A 26,101-nucleotide genomic window follows, 5' to 3' on the forward strand; every position below is an offset into this window, starting at 1 on the left:
TATTCCTCATTAGTGAGAGAGCTGATGGCTACATGTTGACATGAAGGACTCCTTTTGTTGTATTCAACATAAAGCCCCTTTCCCCAAACTCTTACTCTGGTTTCTTTATTTTCCTACTCCCTCTACTACCTCCAACTCTTTTTCTTTTCTTTCTTTCTTTCTTTTTTTTTTTTTTTTGCTGGAACTTTATTGTGGTATAATTTACTTAACAAAGTTTACTCATTTCAAGTGTGTGATTCTCAGTACATTTAAAATTGAGCAACCCATATACACCATGGAATACTATGCAGCCAGAAAAAATGATGAGTTCATGTCCTTTGTAGGCACATGGATGAAATTGGAAATCATCATTCTCAGTAAACTGTCACAAGGACCAAAAACCAAACACCGCATGTTCTCACTCATAGGTGGGAATTGAACAGTGAGAACACATGGACACAGGAAGGGGAACATCACACTCTGGGGACTGTTGTGGGGTGGGGGGAGGGGGGAGGGATAGCATTAGGAGATATACCTAATGCTAAATGACGAGTTAATGGGTGCAGCACCCCAGCATGGCACATGTATACATATGTAACTAACCTGCACATTGTGCACATGTACCCTAAAACTTAAAGTATAATAATAAATAAATAAATAAAATAAAAATAAAATTGTGCAACCATCACCACAGTTTAATTTTATCACATTTTTATCACCCTATTTGCAGTCAATTTTGGGTCCTTTCTTTTGGCAGCTGGGATGCCTGGGCCATCTGCTGTCACCATCTCCTGGGAGAGATGATCTCGAAGAGAAGAGCCCAGAGAAAGTTCATCCAAAGGAAGAAAGTTCTTTGTTGCTCCCACCAAAACCTCACTCTTCCCCTAGACTTGGGCTCCTATCACAGCCTTGGCTTTGATCCCTGAGAGCCTCTTTCCTGGACAGTACAGTGCGGGGAGATGGTGCAAGCCCATTTCGACTTCACACGCATGTGAAGCTGCCAATGTGTGCTCCTGTGGGAAGAGCAGTTAAGAGCCGGGGTTCAAATGCAAGCACTACCATTTACAAGCTATGCATTGAAAAACTAACCTCCCGGGGCTGCAGTTTCCTACTATGTAAAATGGAAATCAATATAAATATAAATATAAATGTATCATAGTCATGGAGAGCCTGGAGTGCCTGTCACATTCTCAGTGACATTCACAAGTGTTATCCACTGTTACTAGACTTTGATCAAATTTTTAAAGGGGTGCCCCACTTCCAAATTCAGAACTCTCACCACTTAGAGGTTGAAAGATGTCACCCCTGACAGGTGCCACAGAACACCCCCAGATGCTCGGAACAGGAAGATATGGTTGGAAATCCTGGGGAGAAAAAGGCTGGAAGAGTTACAAATGGGGAGAGAGAGAAAAAGGCAGCTGGAAAGGAAGTACCAGGAAGAGGAGGGGCCGAGGGAAAGACTAGGAAAACTGATGGTCAGGGGTCAGGGGCCCAGGGCTCGGTGATGGGATGGAGCAGCTGGAGACTGAAGGGGGAGGGAGGAAGTAGAAGGGAGAACGGACGGAAATGTGGGAGGGCGCTTCCTGATAAACTTGTGATCTTCGCATGCTCTTGAAATGAATAAATTTTGTTAAGTAAATTATACCACAATAAAGCTCTAGCAAAAAAAAAAAAAAAAAAAAAAAAAAAGAAAAAAAGAAAAAAAGAAAGAAAAGAAAAAGAAAAAGAAAAAGAGTTGGGTGTAGTAGAAGAGTAGGAAAATGAAGAAACCAGAGTAAGAGTTTGGGGAAAGGGGCTTTATGTTGAACACAACAAAAGGAGTCCTTCATGTCATCATGTAGCCATCAGCTATTCCTTGCAGAGGAGAGCCAAATACAGGTGCTCAGAATGTATTTTTTTTTTTTTTTTTTTTTTTTTGAGATGGAGTCTGGCTCTGTCGCCCAGGCTGGAGTGCAGTCGTGTGATCTCGGCTCACTGCAAGCTCCGCCTCCCGGGTTCACGCCATTCTCCTGCCTCAGCCTCCCGAGTAGCTGGGACTACAGGAGCCCGCCACCGCACCCGGCTAATTTTTTGTATTTTTAGTAGAGACGGGGTTTCGCCGTGTTAGCCAAGATGGTCTCGATCTCCTGGCCTCGTGATCCGCCCGTCTCGGCCTCCCAAAGTGCTGGGATTACAGGCGTGAGCGACCGCGCCCGGCCGGTGCTCATAATGTATTCTAAAGGTTAGAGCCAAAAGCTACAGGCAAGGCTGGAGTTTACGGTTCGTCCTGCTGTTTGTCCAGCTCTTGCTGTGGCTTCGAGTCTATGTCCTTAAGAGGCACTTGCAGCTTCTGGCATCTAGCCAGGGTGGCTGGGGACAGCATTGAAAAGGGGGCTGTGGGAACAGCCTGGTGCAGCAGTGCCCCCTCAGCTCGGATTGATTCCTTTGTTGCAAACATGAGGAACCAGAAGCTGTCACACAGTAGCGGCCAAGTCAGACGCTGGCGTGCCACTGTTTGGCCCAGTCTTCCACCCTCCCTCACGGTCAAACAAGCAGCCATTATTTATAAAAACTCAACACACATTGGATTTTAATGAGAAAATAACTGTATACTTGCATTGAATGCCTCACAATCACTATAAAACCAAAGCAGGATAATAACATTTAAGTGGTTAACATACACAGGAAAACCAGATACAGAGTATAATTTCCAAACACAGTATTGCTGCTTTTTCCCCCTCCTCCCCCAAAAAAAGAAAAACAAAGAAAAAATAATTTGGGTAAAGAGCAACACAAAATCAAAATTGGCAGCTCACTGGATGCTTAAAATTCAGGAAATTTGTTCTTTAACTAAAATGAAAATATTCACCATCTCTAACACTTAGGCTACTTTTTTTTCAATACATAGTTTAATTAAATCCATTCTTTAGTTGGGAAAAAAAGGTTTAATTATTTGTCTTCAGAGACAAGAATCAACACTGTTTTAGTGTTCCTTGTTACACTTTATATATATATATGTGTGTGTGTGTATATATATGTGGACATTGATCTATATACGGCTTATATGTCATTGTCTAGGGTGAGCAGCATGCATGGGTATGAAGAGGCAAGTAAATTGCATTGTGTCATCCAAGTAAAACACAGCCCGGCCTCCTGCCACTGACAGACCCTGTTTTCATAATTTCTGGATGAGAAAGCCAAGGCATGTCAGTAGTTAATCAGCTCTGGAGGAAAGTGAACACCTATAAACACGGCAGAATGCAATACTTCCAGAAAGGCTTTTAACATCTACAGAATCTAAACATTTTGTAAGAGGTGGGGTTAACAAGCTTGCGTGCTATTTGGGGATGGGACTGAGCATCAGAGGCAAAGTTTTTCGTAAGCCTCTTTCTCTCGATGGATTAGGCAGGAATGACTTTCCTCCAGGGGACGGTCCCATCTTCAGAAAGTTAAAAGGGTCCATTTGGGATCCCAGAGCCTAGCACGGTGCTATGTATAAAGCGGTGGCCCAAGGTTTCTTGAATGAATAAAAAACTCAAGAGCACAGAGAAAATCTGGCTCTCCCAAGTAAACTGTAATTTACATTTTCATGGGATTATAATAGGATCTTCAGTGAGTGGAGCAAGAAGATAGACAGCAGTAATCCGGAAGGCAGCATAGAGTAATAGCAAAAGTTAAGAGATGTAGGGACCACAGTGAAAACAGCTTTGTGACTGTGGGAGAGTCCCAGAAACAGTATTTCTTTCCTTATCCACACACGGAGCATGGCCCAAGAACCCCCAGCTCTAGAACTCTGTTATTCTTTAAGCAGTAAGTGCTCTGATTCAATCAACTGTGGTCAAAGACCACTTCATCTGCCTCTAAAGCCATTCCGCGAATAGTGTGGCCTCTTAAGCTTTTCTCTTAGCTGTACATTCTCTTGTCAAATGTAGGTTTCATGAAGCACATGGTTTCCTTCAAAACAGAGCAAAAAACTTTAAGGTAAGTCATAAGGATGGTTTCCTCTTGTGAAAAGTGGGGAAGTTGGTCTATATCATGTCTATGGTCTCTACCAGATCTATGAGTCAGAGAAAACATGAAGCACATCACATTTTTTGGGCAACCCATAGAACTATCCTACTCTCCAGCCATCCTAACTGCCACTGTGCCTGGGGCTGTGCAATGCTGCTGCCTCCTCTGTTCTTATCCCTGTGTCTGCTTTGGGAACGCCCCCTTATCGCTGGGGTTCTCAGCCCAGGCATCTGGGACCTCTGGCTAGAAATCCTCAGGTAAAGACGATCCTCCTTCCTGAGTCCTCCCATTTCACATCAGGACTTCTAATCTAACACGGATCTCATTTTCCTGAGAATTTTAGTCTCCATGCCAACCTCCCTCATTATAAAATGAATTTCTTGCAACAGGGATCTTACTTGTTTTGCGTCCCCAGTGGCTAGCACATTTTGTTGAGAATTCATTCAAAATATTCAGGAGAATCAACCATATAAAGATGGTGCCAATTGCCCATGTGCTATTTGGGCTGCCATCTGTAGAATGTGGCTTCAAGTTAGAGCTCCCTTGGCAGTTTTAAAGGATCCTTGTTAGTAGATGGTTCCATTTTTTACTTTGTGCCTACTTCTCATCTGTGAATAAATGTCCCCCCCCAAAAGTCAACACTAGTCTAATAAAAGAAGCAAAGGAAATGTGCATTAACATCTACATACAAATTTTGTGAAATTGCTACTTGTTAGAATAACATAATAGAGCTTATGACATAACAATATAAAAACAAAAATGATTTTTAGTGAGGTCTGAGTTAATTATTGCTTTTTAAAAAACCACAGTTTTAAAACAAAGGAAAAAAAAAGAAGGCTGGTTATTTTTTTTTCCTTTCTCATGGCCAGAATTGAAAATTTTCTCATCCAGAAATTTAGGGCACCCAATTATTGAATACCCTTATCATATTGCTTTAAATGACAGAAAGATTAAAGCTGGCATCCTCTATAGTATACTAAGCATGAATGTAAAGTATGAGAATAAATAGGAGACTTTCCTAAATGTCAAATTACAAAACCGCTCAAAACTTTGTAATTGTGACTCATGCAAATACCTTGTTAGGTCAACTTAATATTACAAATACTGCATCAGCTCGGTGCCTTTATATCCCTTTTCATAAAAAAGAAATTCTCACTCCACTCCTGAAGCCAGCAAACAGCTCTGGAGGAATTACCTGTATACCCAAGTGCCACGGTCACTCTGGAATTTTAATACACACACACACACACACACACACACCCTTACTCATGAACATATACATTTTACACAAACACACAATGGTGTACACACACACACACACACACACATCCACACACACCCCATCTTTAGGATTTGTAGCTGATCCCAAGCCTGCACTTAAATTTCTATTCTATGTTTTTCTTTGTATCATCCTGAAAAACACTGGTTGCTCAGCAAAAATAGTATCTCTTACCTCCTTATTTTGTTCCCATTCTTTCTCCCTCCCTCCCTTTTTCTCTCTCTACCTTCATGACTTTTCTTTCGTGTTTCCTTTCTGATTGATCCAAAAAGAATCCATCATTCTTCTTCCTAACTCTAAGGCCCACTTTATAATACAAAATAGTTATAAACACCTTTTTATTTCTTATCATCTACCTCTCCAAGGCAGAGTTCGCCTTTTTTTTCAATTATTGCCGCTCTAAAAATGCCCCCACCATCTTGAACCAAGTTGTTCAATGTGTACAGATTCTATACGTGTATATATTCCCCCATCCCATCATAAAAATAGTTGTTGCCCACTAAATATAGTTTTCCTATGAAGAAACATAACTGTGAAAATGTGTTCTCATAAACTGCAGATCAGTGAATATTATAAGCAGACACGATCCTAAAGCTAACATCATCCATTTGGTTTGGTTTTCTCTTCCCCTTTCTCAGCCTCCTCATGTAGAATAGATTGTGTTTGTGACATGAAGAAATATTGTCTTAAAATATGGATTTTATGAATTGCGATCATGAGTTGTTCTCAATTAAAAATAATTAAATGTAAGAGAAGTGGAATCATAACTGCCTCTTCTGGGCAAATATGGAGAGAAACGCCATTCATTTTATGGCTGCTGGAGAAAATGGAGTTAATGCAACACCCTCTGATGCTGCGAGTGACAGGTGGGAAACTGGTGCAGGGAAATATCCTGTGCCATGTAGGCTGCACCAGCCTGGGCCCTACTGCTCTCTAAGTGGCCCTACCACCATTGTCCTTCATCACCCAGAGAGGCTGGTCTCAGTTCCGCCTGCAGCAACTATGTTGATTTGCTTGTAACATGTTTTGTCCTTTTGGATCCATTGTAGATTGGCCCCAAACCAGACACTGGGATTGAGTCACCAAAAAAGTCCTTTCTCTTTTGACTCCTGGGTGTCCAGAGTCTGATGGGGGGACTTCCTTTTCGTTTCATTTTCATCATTGTATATTGCAGCTTCTGGTCTACATAAGGATTGCTGAGTTTGTTTGCACTTTAATAAATAGTCCATTAAAATGCTTTCAGTTGTTAATTTCTTGGTTTCTTGGTCTCCCAAGCACCAAAGACGCTTCCTGGGTTGAAGGAAGTTTATTCGTTGTCTTCTTCCTCCTGGTTGGCATAGATCCCTGCTTCCCAGCGCAAAGCCAGTGCACTCTTTCTTCGATTAACCCGTGTGGCCTCGAGGACCTGTAAAGAGAGGGGAAAAAATTATGCAGAGTTCATGGATGTTAATTATGAACATAAACCAACTTCTCTGTTTCTTTCTTCCTTTCTCTTTATCAACTTGAGAGGAGAAAGTGATAAAGCACTGCTGGGAGACAGGAGAGACGCTGGAAAAAGGGGAATGGGAGGTTCTGGTTATGCATTCATCTCACAGCCAGTATTCATCTGCTACTTGACCCCTAGTTTTCACCATAGAGAAATTTAATTTTCATGAAATGTTCTGCAAGTTTCTTTGAACTAGCCGTGATTCTGCATCAAGTTTTCAGATAAAGCAGATCCCTACACGCAGCAGATCAGTGCTGTCCAATTGAACTTTATGCAATGATGAAAATGTATCTCTGCTATCCAGTATGGTAGCCACTAGCCATATGTGGCTATTGAGCACTTGAAATAGGGCTAGTGTGGCTGAGAAGCTAAATATTTAATTTTATTTCATTTTAATTAATTTTAATTTGAATAGCTCCATGTGACTAGTGATTACCATATTAGATAGCACACTATAGATGGTCTTAGTCTCTTCATAAACAAGCAAACCAGAAAATAATTCCAAACAATGGGACCAGTGTGGATTCAGTCCATCAAGCTTTGCAAACCTATATAAGCCATGATGATATTTATAGTATAAAAACCTACTTTGGCAAAATTAAACTAAAAAAGCCATTACATGAAAAAAAAAAGTTCTTGGATCAATAGAAGCAATCTCAGCATTCTGATGCAACTTCAGACCCCACATGCTAATCAATGAAATGAAAGGTGACAACATTAAGGACAAGTAGGCTCACCACCACTGAGGGAGAGCCTCCCTTCCTCCCATTCACTAGGGCAGTCTGTGGAATCCCGAGAGGAGACTTCAGCCTATCTGGTCCAGTTTCAGTTTGATCAAGAAGAGATTCCAGATTAATGGCATTTAGGTTGCCAACATATGAAAAATGGTTCTATTTCATGACCATGCAGAAAACAAGTCCAGGCATTCTTGCCAATTGTTCTGGCATTTGCTTAGGATGTACAGTTTCTGATTTTGAAGAAAAGTCCAGTAGAGCCAACATTGGTTGATTATCCAAACTGCAATTGCTCATTCTAAATATAATCAGTTAGGCAAGGGACAGTGATGTTGGTGATATGGACTGGCTGTGTCTCCACCTAAATCTCATCTTGAATTGTAGCTCCCATAATCCCCTTGTGTAGCAGGAGGGACTCATAGGAGGCAATTCAATGTGGGAGCAAGTTTTCCCAAGCTGTTCTCATGATAGTGAATAAGTCTCACCAGACCTGATGGTTTTATAAAGGGCAGTTCCCCTGCACACACTGTCTTGCCTGCTGCCATGTAAGACGTGCCTTTGATCTTCCTTCACCTTCTGCCATGATTTTGAGGCCTCCCCAGCCATGTGGAACTGTGAGTCCATTAAACCTCTTTTTCTTTATAAATTACCCAGTCTTGGTTATTTCTTCATAGCAGTATGAAAATGGACTAATACAGTTGGCAACTCCAGAGAAGCAAGGAGATGCAGTTACAGGCAGAGGTGGGAGCCCAGACATAAGCAGATTGTGGGTAGATGGGAGATCGGGGGTCCATCTCAACCTGCTTCTCTGCACCTTTGTCAAAGGAATGGACCACCCAGAGCTTCAACATATCTTCCTCTGTGAAGCCTCCCCTTTTCCTCCTCAGTCACGTTTGCTGAATGAATGATGCATTGTTAAGCACACAAGCCATGTGTGTTTTGCATAATGTGTTTTGTATGTAAGCATATCACGGTCACTCACTCAATATCCACAGATATCTACGAATAACAAATTAGTAGGAGGAAAGCATGCTTCCAAATCTGTATAGTTAAATAGAGAAATTTTCTAATAGTCTAATGTGTGGTAGCATGGAACTGAAAAACAGCACTGGACTGCACGTGGAAGTCCTGGGCTCTATTTCCAGTTTTGTCCTTTGTTGTTCATCTTTTATCTCACATTTCTTATCTATAACATGGAGAACACAGCTACCCCACTTCACAGGCTTTCTCAGAAGGCACTGTGGACTCAGAAGTCCAGGCAGGTCTACTTCAAATCCTCATGACCTTGGAAAAGCCACTTACCCCTGTGCTTCAGTATCCCCATGTAAAATGGGGATCATAAAAACTACAGCATAAAGTTGGACGGATAAATCAATGAGGCAATGTATGTAAAGTATAGTTCCCAGCACATAGTAAGCTCTCAAACTATGATGGAATAATTATTTCTATCATCATGTGAAAGGGATTTATAAATTATGAAGTGGCATGCAAATAGGGCATTTTATAAAGAACTCTACATTGTATAAAAGGATCATCTCTTTGCCTTTCAGATTGCAGATACAAACAGAAAGGTTTACATCAAAGCTAAAAATAAATCTAAAGTTCTAAAAACTATGGTCCCCATCCTCTTGGAATGTTCTTTGTCTTGTTATTTAAACCCTATTTTAATTCTCAAACAACTTGAGCAAATTGAGTTTGCTCTGCTCTTTAGGAACTCTTGTTACAAGCCATCTGTCAATCCAATTTACACATATTTATTAGTTTCCTACCAAGTATAAGGCACAGTGCTTCGTGTTGAGGATAGAACAGTCCCTTCCCTCATGGAGTTTAGTGACGAAAAGTATAATGGGCAGAAAAATAATATTCATAATTATGGAAACGTTTAGTATAGCTTGGGTTTGGACATCTACTTGTCAAGAGCCCCAGTAATTCACTTATACCAACAATGAGCTCTCTTTTCTTAATTCATTCCCCTAGTATGTATGCCCATTTACCATGGTCATACAATCACTTACCATGGCCATACAATAAATTTCTAGTGAAATCTAAAGCCTCTAGTAATGGCACAGACAAGAAAATAAACATCCTTACTGAAATACCTGGCAATCTTGATATAAAGCTGTCTTTGGGTTCATAAGGCTTATGACCCAGGGGTGTCTGGGAGTAAAGCTGCACCACAACTGGTCTTCAGAAGATTCAAAAATCAAGGTATTTGAATGAGTATCTGTTCTGTAATTAATTCAGACGTGTGTGTGTGTGTGTGTGTGTGTGTGTGTGTATCTCTAGCAAATTTAGAGCTTTTATTACTTGTTTATTATTGCATATTAACTTCACTTTCTAAAGTTCATTCCTTTATTTTCTGGGCAAAAAGGCATATGTCTCTGGGGCTCTAATAATGTCATACTCACGTCCTAAGTACGATGTTACTGTTTGAATCCTCACTACTAGTCTATGACATTTATGCTGTTATTACTCCCATTTTTTATATGAAGAACCTGAAGCACAGGGAGGTTAAGTAACTTGCCCAGAATTACCCAGTTAGCAGAAGGCAAAACCAAGATTTGAACTCTGCACTCTGGGTGCAGAGTTGATGCTTGAGGCCACCAGACTATCTGGCTGCCCAATGGCCGTAAGGAGTCCAGAAGGAGACACACCAGAGAAGAGCAATCAACACTCCCCATGGAAATGGAAAAGGGAAAACAAAAAACGATCTGATTTAAAGTTTTATTGTGGCTGGGTGCAGTGGCTCAAGCCTGTAATCCCAGCAGTTTGGGAGGCCAAGGCAGGCAGATTGCTTGAGACTAGGTGTTCGAGACCAGCCTGGCCAACATAGTGAAAACCTGTCTCTACTAAAAATACAAAAATTAGCTGGGCATGGTGGCTGCCACCTGTAGTCCCAGCTACTTAGGAGGTTGAGGCATGAGACTCGCCTGAGCATGGGAGGCAGAGGCTGCAGTGAGCTGAGATCGCACCACTGTACTTCAGCCTGGGTGACAGAGTGAGACGGTGTCTCAAAAAAAAAAAAAAAAAAGTAAACTAAATAAATAAACAAAGTTTTATTGTTTTCACAAATTCACATTCAGGTCTGGTAGGGAATAAAAAACAATTATCTCTCAACAACCCTTTAATATTAATTTTTCTCTCTAATGCTTAGGGAATTCAAGTGAATTGCTTAACTTTGAAAGCAATCAATATAGAAAATTTTAATTTGGACATATGAAACAAAAGACAGATATGTTAAATAATATCACCCTATTCATATTAATATTTATATTTCATCTTCCAACCTGCTTTTAAATTGAAGACAGAGTGGGCCCAACTCTATCTTCCTTGGATATATTTGACCAGATTTTCATTGTTTTAAATGGACTCAAAGGGGAGACGGGCTTAGTCCTAATTCTCAAACTGCCATCCTCCAGATGAGAACCACAATTAGACGTTAAAGAAGGTACAGAATGATATTCTCAGTATTCATTTGATATCTTATGAAAGAAAATTACTGATAATCAGCAGGTCAGCTCTATATTTAAATATAATTCTTTGGCTAAATAGAGAGACCAAAAAACTTATTATGCTACAGGTTAATGCAACCAACTTGAAAAATAATTTACAATATCTAGTAAATGTTAGGATGTATCAGGCTAGTAGCCAGTGCTTCTACTCCTAAATATAGAGACAGGTTCTTCCATAGGTACATAAAGAGACATGTATAATAACATTCATAAAAGCATTATTTCTAACGGTAAGAAAAACTGGAAATAGTCTACATTTCCATAATAGGAGATTGAACAAATAGTGATATATTCATTCAATGGAATACCATACAGCAGTTATAAAGAATGAACCAGAGCCACAGTGATCAACAAGGACACATCTCAAAACAATGCAGACAGAACAAAGTCAGGAGCAGAAGATACTGCAACATGATTTACCACTTATAGAATGTCTTCAAACATGCAAAAATAAGATGTTGTTTATGTATATACACATTTGTAGTATAAGTATAAAACCATGCATGGAAATGATGAACAACAAGCTCAAAAATAGTTACCTCTGCGAGATTGTAAGGGAGGAGGGAACTGGGAGAAGTACGAGAGGGCTTAAATTGTATTTGCAATACTAATTTCTTTTAAAAATATTAAATATCATGAAGTGATAAGAATGGACAAAGCTGGGTAGGTGGGTTTTGTTATTTTATTATCTTATATTATTCTGAATGCCAGTTCCATGATATCAGGAACTTGTTTTGTTGACTGCTGTATTCTTGGAACCTAGAACAATGCCTGACACATAGTAGAGCCTTGAAAATTGTTAAATGAATGAACGAATGATTCTCTCTACAATTCTGTATATTTGAAATAATTCTTTTAAAATCAAAATAAAATACAGAAATAAAAATATGAAAAATATTGTGCTTTCTCAGCAAAAAGAAAAAATGGACAAAATAGAAAAAAAGTAAAAGAGAAAAATATTATGCCTTCTCATAGCACACATATTTATAGCACATATATTTGTGAAATCTGTGTAAAAGGAAAGAAGACTTTTGGGGACCAAGAACAGTGGCTCACACCTGTAACCTCAATGCTTTGGGAGGCTGAGGCAGGAGGATCACTTGAGGCCAGGAGTTTGAGACCAGCCTGGGCAACATAGCGAGACCCCCGTCCCTACAAAAAAAAATTAAAAAATAAATTAGCTGGGCATAGTGGCACACACCAGTAGTTCCAGCTCTTTGGGAGGCTGAGATAGGAGTATCGCTTGAGCCCAGGAGGTTAAGGCTACAGTGAGCTATGATTGCACCACTGTACTCCACCCTGGGCAACAGAGTAAGACCTTGTCTCTTAAACAAGGAGGCTTTTGGAGAAATCAAGGCTTAGAGTTTCTAAAATAAAAATACACGTTTAAAGATTGGAGGGAGGGAGGTCTAGGATGGTTTACATTTGATAAATCTGTAGATTAGGATGGTTCATCTTAAATCTATAGAATGGTGCTTTCTAGCTTTATGTTAAGGTAAACAAAGAATGGGTGAAAATCAATAGCTCAATCTGCATGAGCTGCACTGTTTTCCAACCAGGCCAAGTATACTTGCTATTAATGCCTAAAGAAACTTTAAAAACCAAAATAGCCCATCACTTGTGTCCTCTGGTCCAAACGTCTTCAAGATCCGTGAGCAGGCAAGGTCTTCCCCAGTACCCTCCCACTCGCCCCCACAGCACAGCACAGCAAACCACACCATTGTATATCACTGTTGCATGGACTCCAACATTTCGAGGCAGTCCCATAAATCAGAAAAGGCACAAAACAATACATATGGAGACAAGTCATTTTTCTTGCCATTTTCGTTTAACTCATCAGGAAATGGCAAACCACAACAGCATGCACCTGGATCATGCATTCAGTAAGACCAAGACAAACAAATTGAAAAGTACCTCGGAAGTCACCTTGCAAGACAGTAACTTAGAAGTGTACTGGCAGAGAGGGAAAAGACCAGGGTTAGTACATGGCAGTGACACACTTACAGAACACCCCCTAGCCGGGAACAGGCACCACACCAGAAGAGGATGGGAGGGGAAGTAATACCAGGAGGCCATTCTACACCCATGCCAAAACTTTCTCCATCTGATATTAGTTTATTTATAAGTCTATTCTTTGCAGCAACTAGATACCCTATTGTCCACTAATAAAAATATCAGATAAGCCGTACTTTGTTAATTCAAAACGTTGCTTTCAGTTTCTGTACTTTGAATTAACAAGATTCCTTCCCCTCTGTACACAATCAGCTGCCCACCAGCAAGGTCGTTGGGGGCCATTTTGGATTTGCTGGAGTCTGTAGCCAAATAGCCTTTTCTCTTCCCGTAGGCTTCTCTGAACCCCAAAGCCGTCTTGTAACCTGTTGTTCCATTAAAAGAAGATCCTAATCATAGCAGTTGGTTTGTGGAGGCAGATTCTCTGAAACCGGCCTAAGGGTAGTCTTGCCTAGGGAGACCACACAGCCTCCCTCGTCAGAACCCTGGGGGCCTGGGTAAGTTCCTGAGAGTGGGATCATCCTTTGATAGCAATTTCTGGTGATTATATAGGATTATTAGTATGAGTACTTAGGAACTGAAATGATCCTTTAGTTCCTATAGGGGACTAAAAGTCTTACTCATAGTACAGAAAAAAATGGCCTGACTATGGAAAATGAGATAGCAGGACCAATTTGGGACATCCCGCTCCAGAATTATGGTAATGAGCGTACATTTACACTGCTTGGGGCATTTAAAGCATTTATTGGTTTGAGGCATTGATAGCCATAGACTAGTTAGGTGGGATCACACATCTGTGATTGCTTACTGCTTCTTATATGTAGCACTTAGGAATTATAGTTCTGTCATGATTGGGCTAATGGCTGGGAGCTGACAAGTCAGGAGCTCTTCTCTCTCCTTTGCATCTTCACTAGGGTATGAGTGAGAACGTAAGAGAGAGTTAGGGAAGCACAAGGCATCACTGAGCTTCCTGTAGCATCTGGGGAAACAGGAGGCAGATAGGCTTCCTTCACACACTGAGCGAGAGTATGGCCACAACTCTCAATGCATGTCCTGGTCTGGAAGGGTAATGTGTGCCAGGAACTCTCAGATTTGACGTAGCCCAGGAAAACCGACGAGGTCTTCTCTTGTTCTAAGATGAGACAGAGTGGTTGGATGACCTCTCAGTAATGAAGTCATGGGATGATAAAGAGAGAGAGAGCACACTGGAAAATCCCACTGAGAGCAGATCCTGTGCTAAAAGTAAAGATGGGGCTGAACATCCAGGAGGCTGTGATTTGGACTCTGGTCAGCATCCCTTCAACTGAGAAAGGCAAAGCAAACCCTCGAGATGTTCATGAGCATCATTGACTCAATGACCCATCATCTTCACTTTCTGAGGCTCAGGTCAGGTTAGGGAAACAATTGGCTGGAAAAATACTGTTTGCCTAAATACAGTCATGTCACTCAGGATGGACTAATGAATCAGAGCTTCCTAGAGGGGTTCTTCATGCCTGAAGGAAAAACATCCAAATAGCCCATCATTTGTGCCCACTGATCCAAATGTCTTCCAGGTCCATGAGTGGGCAACCCCACCTTGGAGGCATTCGCTTTGCAAGGCATCAAGAAGCCCTTTAGGAAACTAGGATTCACTAGTCCATTATGAATTGCATGACTGAGCAGAAATGGTATGAGACCCAGATAAGTGGACATTTCCACATAAGAGAACATTTCCAGATAAGAGAAACCCACAATATGAATAGGATTGCTGCATCTGGGTGTGTGTTGTGTGCACTGCACAAAAGCATCAGACTAAAGGGATGAATGGTACTAAAGCCTAGTCCCCTACTCTACCCCCCAAATGTGTGGCTGGTGCAGGGCTGCATCTTCATAGAGGAACAAGGGTGGTTTTTTTTCCTAATTCACACAAAGGCCTTGCATAGGTTGGTAAACAGCCTTGGGTAAGTGGGTAGGGGTGGGGATGGTAATCCTCCTGCCCTCAGAATTAGCCAAGAGGTCCATTAATAAATGAGGCTGGAGATACTCATTGGTGACTCCAATATACAGGACAAAGAAATCAGCCCAGGTGGGTGAAGACTGTGGCAACTAAAGGGAGTACTTTGCTCAAGTTCTGAGCTAGTAACAAATATGGCTGGTTGGGGATAACCTTTGGATAACACCACTCCCTGACTCCCATAAGCCAGGGGCCTCTCTGCATATGACTTTTTATAAAGTGGAAAACTGGAGAGAGCAGGGCCCTGAGCTGAGTCCCTGTGGACAGGACCCCAGAGGCCACCACAACTCTGACGGGGGCTCGGGGGACACTGAACTTGTTTTGATAGCAAAGATCAGTTTTTCTCACTCAGCAAAACTTCAGCCGTAGCTACATTCTATCTTTCTCCTTCTGTCTTTCACTCTCCTCGATATCATTGTGTCTAACATATCACACTTTATACACATTCCAATGATCAGCACCTGTCTTGTTTTTAACTCTGCCTTCTCCTTAAAAAGAATAAAAAATAAGAATTATTTTTGCTCAATTCACAAATAACTGTTACTTTCGATGGGCAAACACATGGTTGTGTTCTAATCACGCGACAGGCATTGATTCTCAGGTGTGGTTTATCATCTCCAAAACGGCATGCCAAAATGCTGCCAAGTGGCTTACTGGAAAAAATATTGGCAAATGGAGGTGCCAGGGGTGATGCTGCATAACATGGGGAGATGTTGGGTGTGTAGGTGTGAGCCACTGAGGTGCTTAGAGGGTGGAGAGTCTAAGAAGCCATGTTTCTCTGTGAGAATAGTGTCTGTAAATGGAGGCTAGAGACCAGAATTACTTTACCTTTAAGAGAATTAACTTCATGCTTCTACGGATAGGTAAGCCAGTTACACAACTCAACCCCCCAGCAATCCATCTGCTCTCTATTACTATCCTTCTGGTATTAAAGAAAAAGAAAAAATGGAAAAGGGGCCACAGATTGGTTAGGAAAAAAATGAATCTTTGTTCATCCCTACAGGTAAACTTCAACACATTCACCAGTGATTGACACAGATACAGGAGAAAAGGTCCCCTGAATTGGAAGGGCTAGGAGAAGGCTCTCATTTGAAGCCTGACTGATGATCATATCTTTGCTTTAGAAGCAATCTGAATTTGTTGTTTTAGATTTGGGTCTCTTAAATGAGCATATAGTGGATTGGTAGATTTTGTCCTGATCCTGAGAATTTTCAACAACAGCAAACTTGGTTCTGTTGTAATAGCAATAACAGTGCAAAACATTTGGCTTTGAATCCAAGATCCAGGGATATTAACAGCTTAATTAGTTAGGTCTCTTTCTTTTTCAAAATGTTTATTTACTGGAAAATATAGAGACAGGAGGCTGCCTCTTTGATTCGTAAGTGAAGGGCAATCAGCATATTAAAACGCTGATTCCAAGCAGCTTCATTCATGCAGAGGAAAAACTCAACCTGGTTGGCATTTGTTAGGTGGCTGCCAGAGTGTCAGCGTGTGCACAAAAGAGCTTCCAGCCCTCTGCCTTTACGAAATGACTGAGAACTGCCTCTACCCTTCTGTATGGAGTATTTTTCCCTATCATCTGCACTCCAACACAAAAGACATACACAAGTGACAAGTAGAGTGTGCTCAGCAAACACTCGCGTGGGTCACATGTTAAGTGGTTCTACTTGTTCTTCCCCATCCACATCAGAGTGTGGGGCACCCACTTGGCTAAATTCTACCAAAACTGCTGATGTATAGAGCAGAGTCACTGCGAGAAAAGAAACCAGACACCTAGAGCACCAAGTTTCAAAATGATTTAACTTTCAGAAAATTCTTAAGGCAAACTTTATCCTTTGAAGTGGGGCTTCAAAGAAGGGCTGGTGAAAGTGACTGAGTAGCCAGGGAAAAATCCTACAGGCTCACGAAAGGAGCTGCTGGCTCCCCTACAGTGAGGTTCAGCAGTGGAAATGTCTGCAGCAGCTACCCAGGGCCGGGCATCATCCCACTGTCTACTACAGTGAAGAGCCCAGTAGAATAGCCTAATACAGCAGCTGAGCCAGTGCTCCACGCAGTTCAGGTGTAAACAAAAGGGAAAGCCTGGGAGATGCCAAGTGAGAAGCCAGGCTGCCAGATATCCATTTGCTTTCTTCCTTTCTTTACCACCATATATTTTGAAAGCAACTTTCAGCATCTGGGCTTCAACTCCAGAAATCCTTTAACTTAGCCAGCTAGGATATAAAAGGCAATAAAACAGCAGGGAATTCTTACTGTGAACTTCATAGCATTCAAGTTTAAGGTGACCAGATGGTTTATCACCCAAACTAGGACACTTTCAAGAGTGAAAGGCTGGCTGGGTGCAGTGGCTCATGTCTGTAATCCCAGCACTTTAGGAGGCTGAGGTGGGAGTATCCCTTGAGCTCAGGAGTTGAAGAACAGTCTGAGCACATAATGAGACCTCCTTTCTACAAAAAAGTTAAAAAATAAGCCAGGTATGGTGGCATACGCGTGTGGTCCCAGCTATTCAGGAGGCTGAGGCGGGAGGATTGCCTGAACCCAGGAGGTCGAGGCTGCAATGAGCCATGATTACATCAATGCATTCCAGCCTGGGTGACAGAGACAGACCCTGTCTCAACAACAACAATAACAACAAAAGAGTTGAAGGGGATATTAATAACCACAACACCACAACAGGCATAAGCCAGGACTGTCTCAGGTAAACTCAGTAGGATCCTCAACCAACCCAAGCTATTTGTGACTTAAGTGCAGTCAGGGGAGGAGGTGATGACTTCAATATGTGCTAAGAGACTGGTGCCAGAAGACCCACAGGAGGTTGGCATGAACCCTGAGGCTGATCTCCAGGCTCCTGGGACTGTGTAGAGCAACAGTTCCTATGTCTCTAACCGGAGAAAGAAACCACAGAGCATGTGACTTCCTTCACAGTTAATTTGAACGTTATGTGCAAAGTTCCGAGGGCTTGGGTGTAGCAGAGTAGCCATGTGGTTTTCAACTGTCATTTTCACTGGCTCTTTGCTGTCAAGCTATGCACATGGGCTTGTTAACAGCCCCAAACACACTCAGTCTTTTAAGCACTGTAACATTGTTAGGGATTGCCTAGAGGGTCGGCTTTGAAGGAACAGCATCTTCATCCTTTTCTAGAGAAATAAAATCTCTACTGGGCAATGGTAGAAATCAGCTCCCAGGTGCTTAGGGATGATTTCAGGGCACTTGCAACCTTCTCCCTGCATGGCCCTTGCATGCTGTCTTTCTATGCACCAAACATCTTATGCACTAGCCTTGCTGGTCGACTCCAGCTATACTTGGCAGCAAAAGACCAGCTCCCTGCAAGATCAACATTTTTTTTTTGAAACAAGCAAAAACCCAAACCCAGTTCCAGGCATGTGAAACCACATATTTGAAAACTGATACTGGAACCCTAATGCTGACCAGACAACGACATACACATTTGTGCCTGAACTGGAATGCCACACGCCACACCGATGGCCGCGCTCAGAGAAGTGAAAGAGGAAAGGAGGAAAAACTTACACTACTATCATCCATTCTCTCGCGCCTTTTAGATTTGTGTGTCTCATAGTCTTCCATGAGGGTCTGCATCAGATTCTTGGGCCGCTGGGTTCCGGCAGCCTCTTCAGGGACTAAGTCAGGCTGCAAGCTGGGGCCTTCAGTGGTGGGGGATGGAGGAGGTTTGACTTTCTCTATTTTCCCTGAAACAACACGAAGAGAATACCCTTTCTAAGCTTGTCTGCTCATGACTGCTTTTAGAAAGAAAACTGGCAAATAAAAGAGCAACAACCTCTGACACAGAGAGTGGTACCAGAATGATGGTTAAGTGTAGGCCATTTTATTATATTACAGGGATCAAAGCACTTAAGGTTAATGCACAAACCCATCCAATGATCTCAAGGACACCAAGTTCCAAAAAGTCAGTTAGATCAAACAGGCCCAGCACGCATTTTGCAAATATATGTTGGACAGACCGACAGTGGCTCCAGTTGTTTTGAGATATGTATTCTATCACAGATAACAGAATTAGACTGTCAGAGGTGGTGGCACCTTGGAGACTCACAGACCCACTTCTTAACAGATGAAAGCGCTTGAGGCTCTGCCAAGGGAAGGCTGTACTCAAGTAATAGGGAGCCAGTGATGGTACCCAGGCCTCCTGCTTTCCTCACCAGGGTCTATCCTCTATAGCAGAGGAAGTCAGTTGTCTGCTGACCTGCCCAGGCTTTTTGTGCAGACAGCCCAGTGTTATAAAACCTTTGAATAAGGATGAAGTTTGTTCTTCTCAGTTCGCCCCGGTCTTACACTGGCCAGCTTTATTCATTTACCTCACCTGCTGGGGTCCTGAAACATTGGGGTTTGAGGCCCCCCAGACCTTAAGAAGTGTACACCAACAAAGGCAATGGAAAAGGTGCACACCAGCCTTGGGCATGAGGAGATTTTAGCTCTTGCAATGTCCTCCAAGAATCCTCAGGATGGAGAGATGAGGTCAGTGATTAATTCAACGGTGGTGTGGTGACTCTACGCACCCTCACCAAGACCATTTCCATCCCTCCCTCCCAAGAAATGCCTGGCCCTGGCTTCTGGCCCTTCACGGGGTGGGTTTATTGACACAGAGCCCCAAATGCACTTCTGAGAAGTATCTTCAAGTACAACAATTATGATTTTTCCAATTATGCCCTTTGTGGTTGACGCGGCTAAAACCTGTGAACAAGGAATGTGGAGAAAACACACAAGATAAATGGGGCTTGCATGGCCCCGTTTGGGAGGGGAAAGGGCCATTTGACCTCTTTCAGTTCCAAGCCGAAGGGGACTCACCTTTCTTCATCTTACATCCCAGGCTTCTAACTTGGCAACTGCCTGATGTAGCAGGAATCACAAGTGAAGCCTGGTGTCCACGTTTCCATATGGGCTGCTTAGCCCTTTACTGGCACAACCTCCTTCTGATGAGAGATACAAAGGCCTGGAGTCCAGGAAACCCAGGTTTTTAACTCCTGCTCTTCCAGTACTTGGCTACGTGACTGACTATAGATCATCGTTTCATATTCCCACTTCAATCGTGGGCTGATCACTTAAATTCTCCTAGCTTTAACTGCCATAGCGGTTAAATGGGAATTTTGGAAGAAGTTGTCTTTGTGGTCTCTTCTAACTCAAACGTTTTGCTATTCTATCAAATATGTTTGGCAGGATACACCCTTCTTGATTTTTTTAAAGGTATTTAGCTGTTACACTTGGGGATTAGGTGGAAAATAGGTTTTAATATACAGAAAAGGGCACTCCATTTCATGGCCACATTACATTAATAACAGTGAAATTTGTTGCTTTGATCTAAATTACCCAGATAACTGAAAAGTCTTTTGATATTGACAGTACAATAATAAGTATTTCAAAATCTCCAAGTTCACTAGAAACGGTTTCTATTTTTTATTACGGAAATTAGGGAATGCTATAATGACCCCTATAAACATCATAAACATCACCCAGAGTAAACATTTATCAAGATTTTAGCATAATTGGCTCTTCCTTCCTTCCTTAGACTTGCTGAATTATTTTAAACTAATCCCAGACCTCAGGTCACCTCACTTCTGCACACTTAGTATGTATCTCTGAAAATTCCGATTGACTTTTTAATTGAAGGCTTAAGAAACAATATAGCACAGTGGTGAGCGTGTAAGCTCTGGAGCCAGCCGGTTTGGGCTTGAATCCATGACTTGGCAGCCAAATCACTTTGGGCAAGTTACTTACTCTTTTGATATCTTAGTTTCCTCATCTGTAAAATGGGTATGATGATAAGGGTACCTACCCTCAGATAGTTATTATGAGGACAAAGTTAATATTTATAAGGTTAATATTCAGAACAGAAAGCATCTAATGATTCTAGCTACCACTTAATTGGAATCTCAAAGAATAATGTGACTATAGGGTGAGACGAACAATTTCATGCATATTCTGCATAAAATTTTTGCATCTCTTCTGGGACCAGAAATAGACACCAATTACCAGGTTAATTTTCATCATTTTCCAGTTGACCTCTCAAGTATCCAGATCACTTCCCACCAGCCACTCTTCCAGCGTTAAACACCTAGAAAGCACAGCCTATATTCATTGCTTCTAGCTTCTCCCTTTCACACACAGCACAGTGGAACTCCTGTTTATATTTCTGTGAAGCCCATTTTCACATACTGACTTAAATCTTATCTGGCTATTGAAGCTTTTGTCTTCTCAATTAAGCTATAATGTCATCCTGAGGACAGGGGAGTATGTTTCACCTGTCTATGAATCCCCTTAATTCATTTGAATGCAAACTCCATTAGGTTAGAGCCTTGCCTGTCTGATCATTGCCAGATCCCAGCAGTAGCTGTGGTACATGGCACGAGGTAGGCAATTCATGTTTGTTGAGTAATCAGTAAGTCCATTATGAAATATATGTAACAACCACAAGTAAATGCTTATGGATTGGGACAGAATCTCCCATAGAGAATCAGAGGAAAGGGCTTAAATGCCTTCACCAAAATATATGAATTAAAACATTTTAGGCTTACAGAATCACAGACTCAATGGCTTTGGAGTAACAAGCGGATTTATATATCACTTCTTTTGTAGGCTTCATGTCATTTGAGCCTTGCAACAACCCTGGAATGTAGTTAGGGTGGATGTCGTGACACCTGGATGTCATGACCACAGAGGCTCAGACGCCAACTCCAGCCCAAGTTACATGAGACAGTAACAGTCACAGTCTGGAGCCCAAACCCAGTGTTGATGATGGCTGAATTAAATGATGGGATGTATGCAGAAAGAATGTTGTAAAGAGGGTGAAGGATTACTATAGAGAAGTGGTCAGCCATTTAACATCAAAGACATTTCCTGCTTATGGATGATTTCATCCCTTGAGCAAGTTTTTCCAGTTCTAGCCACTAGAGGCCAGAGAAGTAGCAGGAAAGAAAGGCTGGCTTAGCAGTTCTGGAGCAGGGGCTTCCAGGGACAAGAGGGCTGAGAATGGTCGCTTTGGATAACTGAGCCCATGTTCTGGTTCTATCTACCCCCTTAGGAGAGGCTATCACAGGTCCCCAGAGAGAGAAGACACTATGCCTCATCCCCAGACTTCCGGCCATCATTCTGGTCAGTATCAAGGGAAGCTAGCTCAGCCAGGCTCCTCTGCTGGGCCCTGTGATCTCTGATGATCCTCCCCAAGTATGGTTCAAACCAGGCACCAGAATTCTGGGTGCCATCTTAGGAATCACACAGGCTGCCAAAAGGCTGGAGAGAAACCTGTTCCACACCTGACAACTTCCTCAGAGGTCCAGAGTTTGCAGCCAGAGGTCCTCTCCATTAGGACGGTGACAGCACTCCGGATGCTCTTCCCCCAATAGTGGACACTGCAGACAGCACCACTGTTTGGGTCTCGAAGATCATTACATGAATGTGATGCAAATAGTCTGTGCTACAGGCCTGGGAGCTCAATCACATTCTTTTTCATGACCCCATAAGGCCCCTTGAAGTCCCTTGGCCAAGAGGACATGCCCCATTAGACTCCCCAAACCATGATGGTTATCTTTGGTGCTTCTTTTTCACTGATCCAGTGTGCATCTCACCCAGAACTTCCCCAGTAACCCCAGGTCCAGCTTTGCTTACTCCCTCAAACTTTGCTCTGCTATTGGTTTATTCACCTGTAATGATTCAATAGCTTGTGATGCCTGAAATCTGCCCCATTTTCAATGAGAACATCCTGCCATCCAGTTCCTCACCTGCACTGAACACTCTATAGAACACTTTTTTTTCTTTCATTTTTTTGAAATGGAGTCTTGCTCTGTCACCAAGGCTGGAGTGCAGTGATCTGGGTTCATTGCAACCTCTGCCTCCCAGGTTCAAGCGATTCTCCTGCCTCAGCCTCCTTAGTAGCTGGGATTACAGGCACCCACCACTATGCCTGGCTAATTTTTGTATTTTTACTACAGACAGGGTTTTACCATGTTGGCCAGGCTGGTCTCGAACTCCTGACCTCAAGTGATCAGTCTGTCTCAGCCACCCAAAGTGCTGGGATTACAGGCATGAGCCACTGTGCCCGGCCAGAACGGCTCTCTTGAAGGACATCAGTCACTATCCTTAAACAACAACATGAACACACAGTGCCATGTAGACCTCAGGGCAGGTCTGTATTGGTCTTGGCTGATGGCCAGTCCTGACATTTACAGAGCAGGGAACAGGTACAATGTGACCTCTATAAGGAACATAAGGAACCACTACAACAATGTTAGACTGAAATTCTGAGTGGAGGATAGGAAACGTTTGAGTTTATTTCATAAACGTGATCATATTCAAACTATTCCATCTGGAGTAATTTTAGACTTAAGCCTTTGAAGGAGTTTGAGGGTAAGTGGCTTCACTTGGTTGACTCCAAAGATGTGTTTCTAACATTGTGTCCTGTGACCTTAGCTTTGTAGGATAGTACTTGATGCCTCAAAGAAAAAAATCTTTGGTCAAATTAAGCTTGGGAAACTCTGGGTTAAAGAAAACAAGGAGGGAGAGAGGGATTTGTTTACCAGAGGACTTCTGGTTTTAGTGCTAATATGATTGTGAAGCTCTAATTCAGGAATGGGAGTGCAGCATTTCTTAAGTTTAGTTAACCAGAAAACCTCACTTCATAGAATCTATTAAGTGCCTCAAGAAAAAAAGCCAGGTGCAGAGGCTCATGCCTGTAATCCCAGCACTTCGGGAGGCTGAGGTCAGAGGATCACTTGAGCTCAGGAGTTTGAGACCAGCCTGGTTAACATAGTGAGACCTCATTTTAAAGTAAGTAAATGAATACAGAAGGGGAAAAAAATTTTAAAGTAAGTAAATGAATACAGAAGGGGAAAAAAAAAGAAAAACAGTTTAGGAAATACTGTTGTCTAATGTACAGTAGTTAACCAGCTTCCAGGGAACTTTTCTGGCCCAAGTTCATTTAATAATTAAGTATGGGCACACAGCTCATGTGCAAGAACGTTCAGCACTGTGTTTTTTTTAACTACACCAAGATATCTTCCTATTGAAGAATGGTTAAGTTAGCTATGGCTCATTTAGGCAATGAAGTATTAGTTAGCCATTATAAATGATGTTTCAGACTCTCAAACTTAGAGGAATGGTTAAGGTCATGAGAAAATATTCAAACTATATTAAGAGAAAAAGCAGACTGCAGAAGTAGATACATTGCAGGAGTTCAAGAGTGCAGGCGGGAGAGCCAGACTGCCTGGGTTCAAATCCTAGTTCACCACTTCTTAACTGTGTGAAAGAAAGCAAAAGTGCATGGCACATGGCAGACACTCAATCAGCATAAGATGAACACTATATGTTGCCTCCTGTGGTGGGCAGTACAATGGCCTCACCAACAATGTCCAAGTCCTAATCCCCACAACCTGTAATACGTTGCTTTACAGGTAAAAAGAACTTTGCAGTTGTGATTAAGTTTAGGTACTTGTGATGGGAAAGCTATCCTGAAATATCCAGTTGGGTCTGATGTAATTGTAGGAGGGAACTAGGAGGGTCAGCGAGAGAGAGAGAGAGATCTGAAGATGCTGCGCTGCTGGCCTTGAAGATGGAGGAAGGGGCCATGAGCCAAGGAATGTAGGCAGCATACAGAACAAAAGAGGGAAGAAAGTGAACTCTTCCCCAGAGCCACTAGGAGGAACACTACCCACTGACACCTTGATTTTAGCCCAGTCTTAGGTTTGTTTGAGCTGCCATAAATTACCATAGACTGGATGGTTTGAACAACACGCACTTATTTTCTCACAATTTTAGAGTCTGGAAGTCCAAGATCGAGGTGCCAGAATGGTCGGTTTCTGCTGAAGGCTCTCTCCCTGGATTGCAGACAGCTGCCCTCTTGCTGTGTCCACACGTGGTGGGGAGAGAAGCTGTCTGATATCTCTTCTTACAAGGGCATTGATCCTGTCATGAGGGCTCCACTCTGTGACTTCATGTAAACCTAATTATATCCCAAAGGGCCCACCTCCAAACACCACCACACTGAGGGTTAAGACTTCAGTATATGAATTTGCGGGACAGGGGTCTCAATTGAGACCAGGCTGGTCTCAATCCTCCTTCTGGATTTCAGGTCTAACTTTTAAAAAGCCAAGAATGGGGATTCCAAAAGTTCTGAAAATTATTTTGGTCAGATAGTCATCCATAGCAGATGAATTTCAGACTTCTGCCTTCTAAAGCTGTAAGATAATGCATGTGTATTTTTAAAAATTATTATTATTAGAGACAAGGTCTCACTATGTTGCCCAGGGCTTGAACTCCTGGGCTCAAGAGATTCTCTAGCCTCAGCTTCCCAAAGTGCTGGCATTACAGGCATGAGCCACTGTGCCTGGCTAAATGCATATTTTTTAAGCTACTATATTTGTGGTAATTTGTCATAGCAGCAATAGAAACGAATGCAAGTATCAACCCAATATTGGCTTCCATGAACCTATGGGCGTGGAGAAAATCTAGAAAGGTGGTTATTCCTGGGGGAGTAGGATTATGAATCACTTTTGATTCTTTTTACATTTTTTGCTACAATCAGCACAAATTAATTTTAAAATATAAAACAAACCAGAAAAGTTTTCTTGTAAATATTATTAGCCCATGCTGAGAAAAGCAGGTAAACCTGCTTGCTTTAACCTTTATGGACTAGGCAGATCCACAAGCTCTTCCATCATCCCAGGCGGTGCATACCCAGAGGAGCTCAGAAGGAAAAAAACTGTTCATCTCTGCAATGGTGGTGCTCACAAGACTGTAGCATTGCAAGGTAGACTAAGGAGCAAGGAAGCCCAAAGAGTTTCACTCCAAACTAGCTAGTTTAGTCCCATCATGAGTGGGAAAGCATAAATTGGTGTTTCCTGTTTATTTATCATAAATAGTTATACCACTCTGTGGTCCAGAGAAAGCAAGCCATGCCTTGGCTGTGCTTCTGGATTTTCCAGGCCGGATGGATTTCCCTTGGGCATCTGTGGCGGGCCGTGCTGACAGGAGGCAGAGAAAAGAATCTGCAATTCCTCCCACCCAAAGAACCCGAGAAAGGGCTGCATGCGCTCAGAATACAGCTGTTGTCATCCCTGACTGTCCAAATCTTCCTTCTGGATTTCAGGTCTAACTTTT

General features: G+C 42.2%; 1 protein-coding gene across 6 annotated transcripts in view; it reads right to left on the reverse strand.

The window, feature by feature from the left end:
• Window positions 1–6,409: 6,409 nt before the first annotated feature.
• PALM2AKAP2 (PALM2 and AKAP2 fusion) overlaps window positions 6,410–26,101 on the reverse strand; it is a 528,965-nt gene continuing 509,273 nt past the window's right edge. For 3 of the 6 annotated variants that reach the window (XM_063594277.1, XM_034967951.4, XM_034967950.4), the window contains 3 exons: window positions 18,509–18,687; window positions 12,895–12,933; window positions 6,410–6,653 (listed from right to left, as the gene is read on the reverse strand). In XM_063594277.1, coding sequence (XP_063450347.1) covers window positions 6,555–6,653; window positions 12,895–12,933; window positions 18,509–18,687 — 317 coding nt within the window. In that variant the 3' untranslated portion in view covers window positions 6,410–6,554. The remainder of the gene's footprint in view (window positions 6,654–12,894; window positions 12,934–18,508; window positions 18,688–26,101) is intronic. The other 3 variants (XM_003810888.6, XM_063594278.1, XM_057298680.2) reach the window with 1 other exon arrangement.

Source organism: Pan paniscus, chromosome 11 (assembly GCF_029289425.2).
Source record: "Pan paniscus chromosome 11, NHGRI_mPanPan1-v2.0_pri, whole genome shotgun sequence".
Classification (NCBI taxonomy): Eukaryota; Metazoa; Chordata; class Mammalia; order Primates; family Hominidae; genus Pan; species Pan paniscus.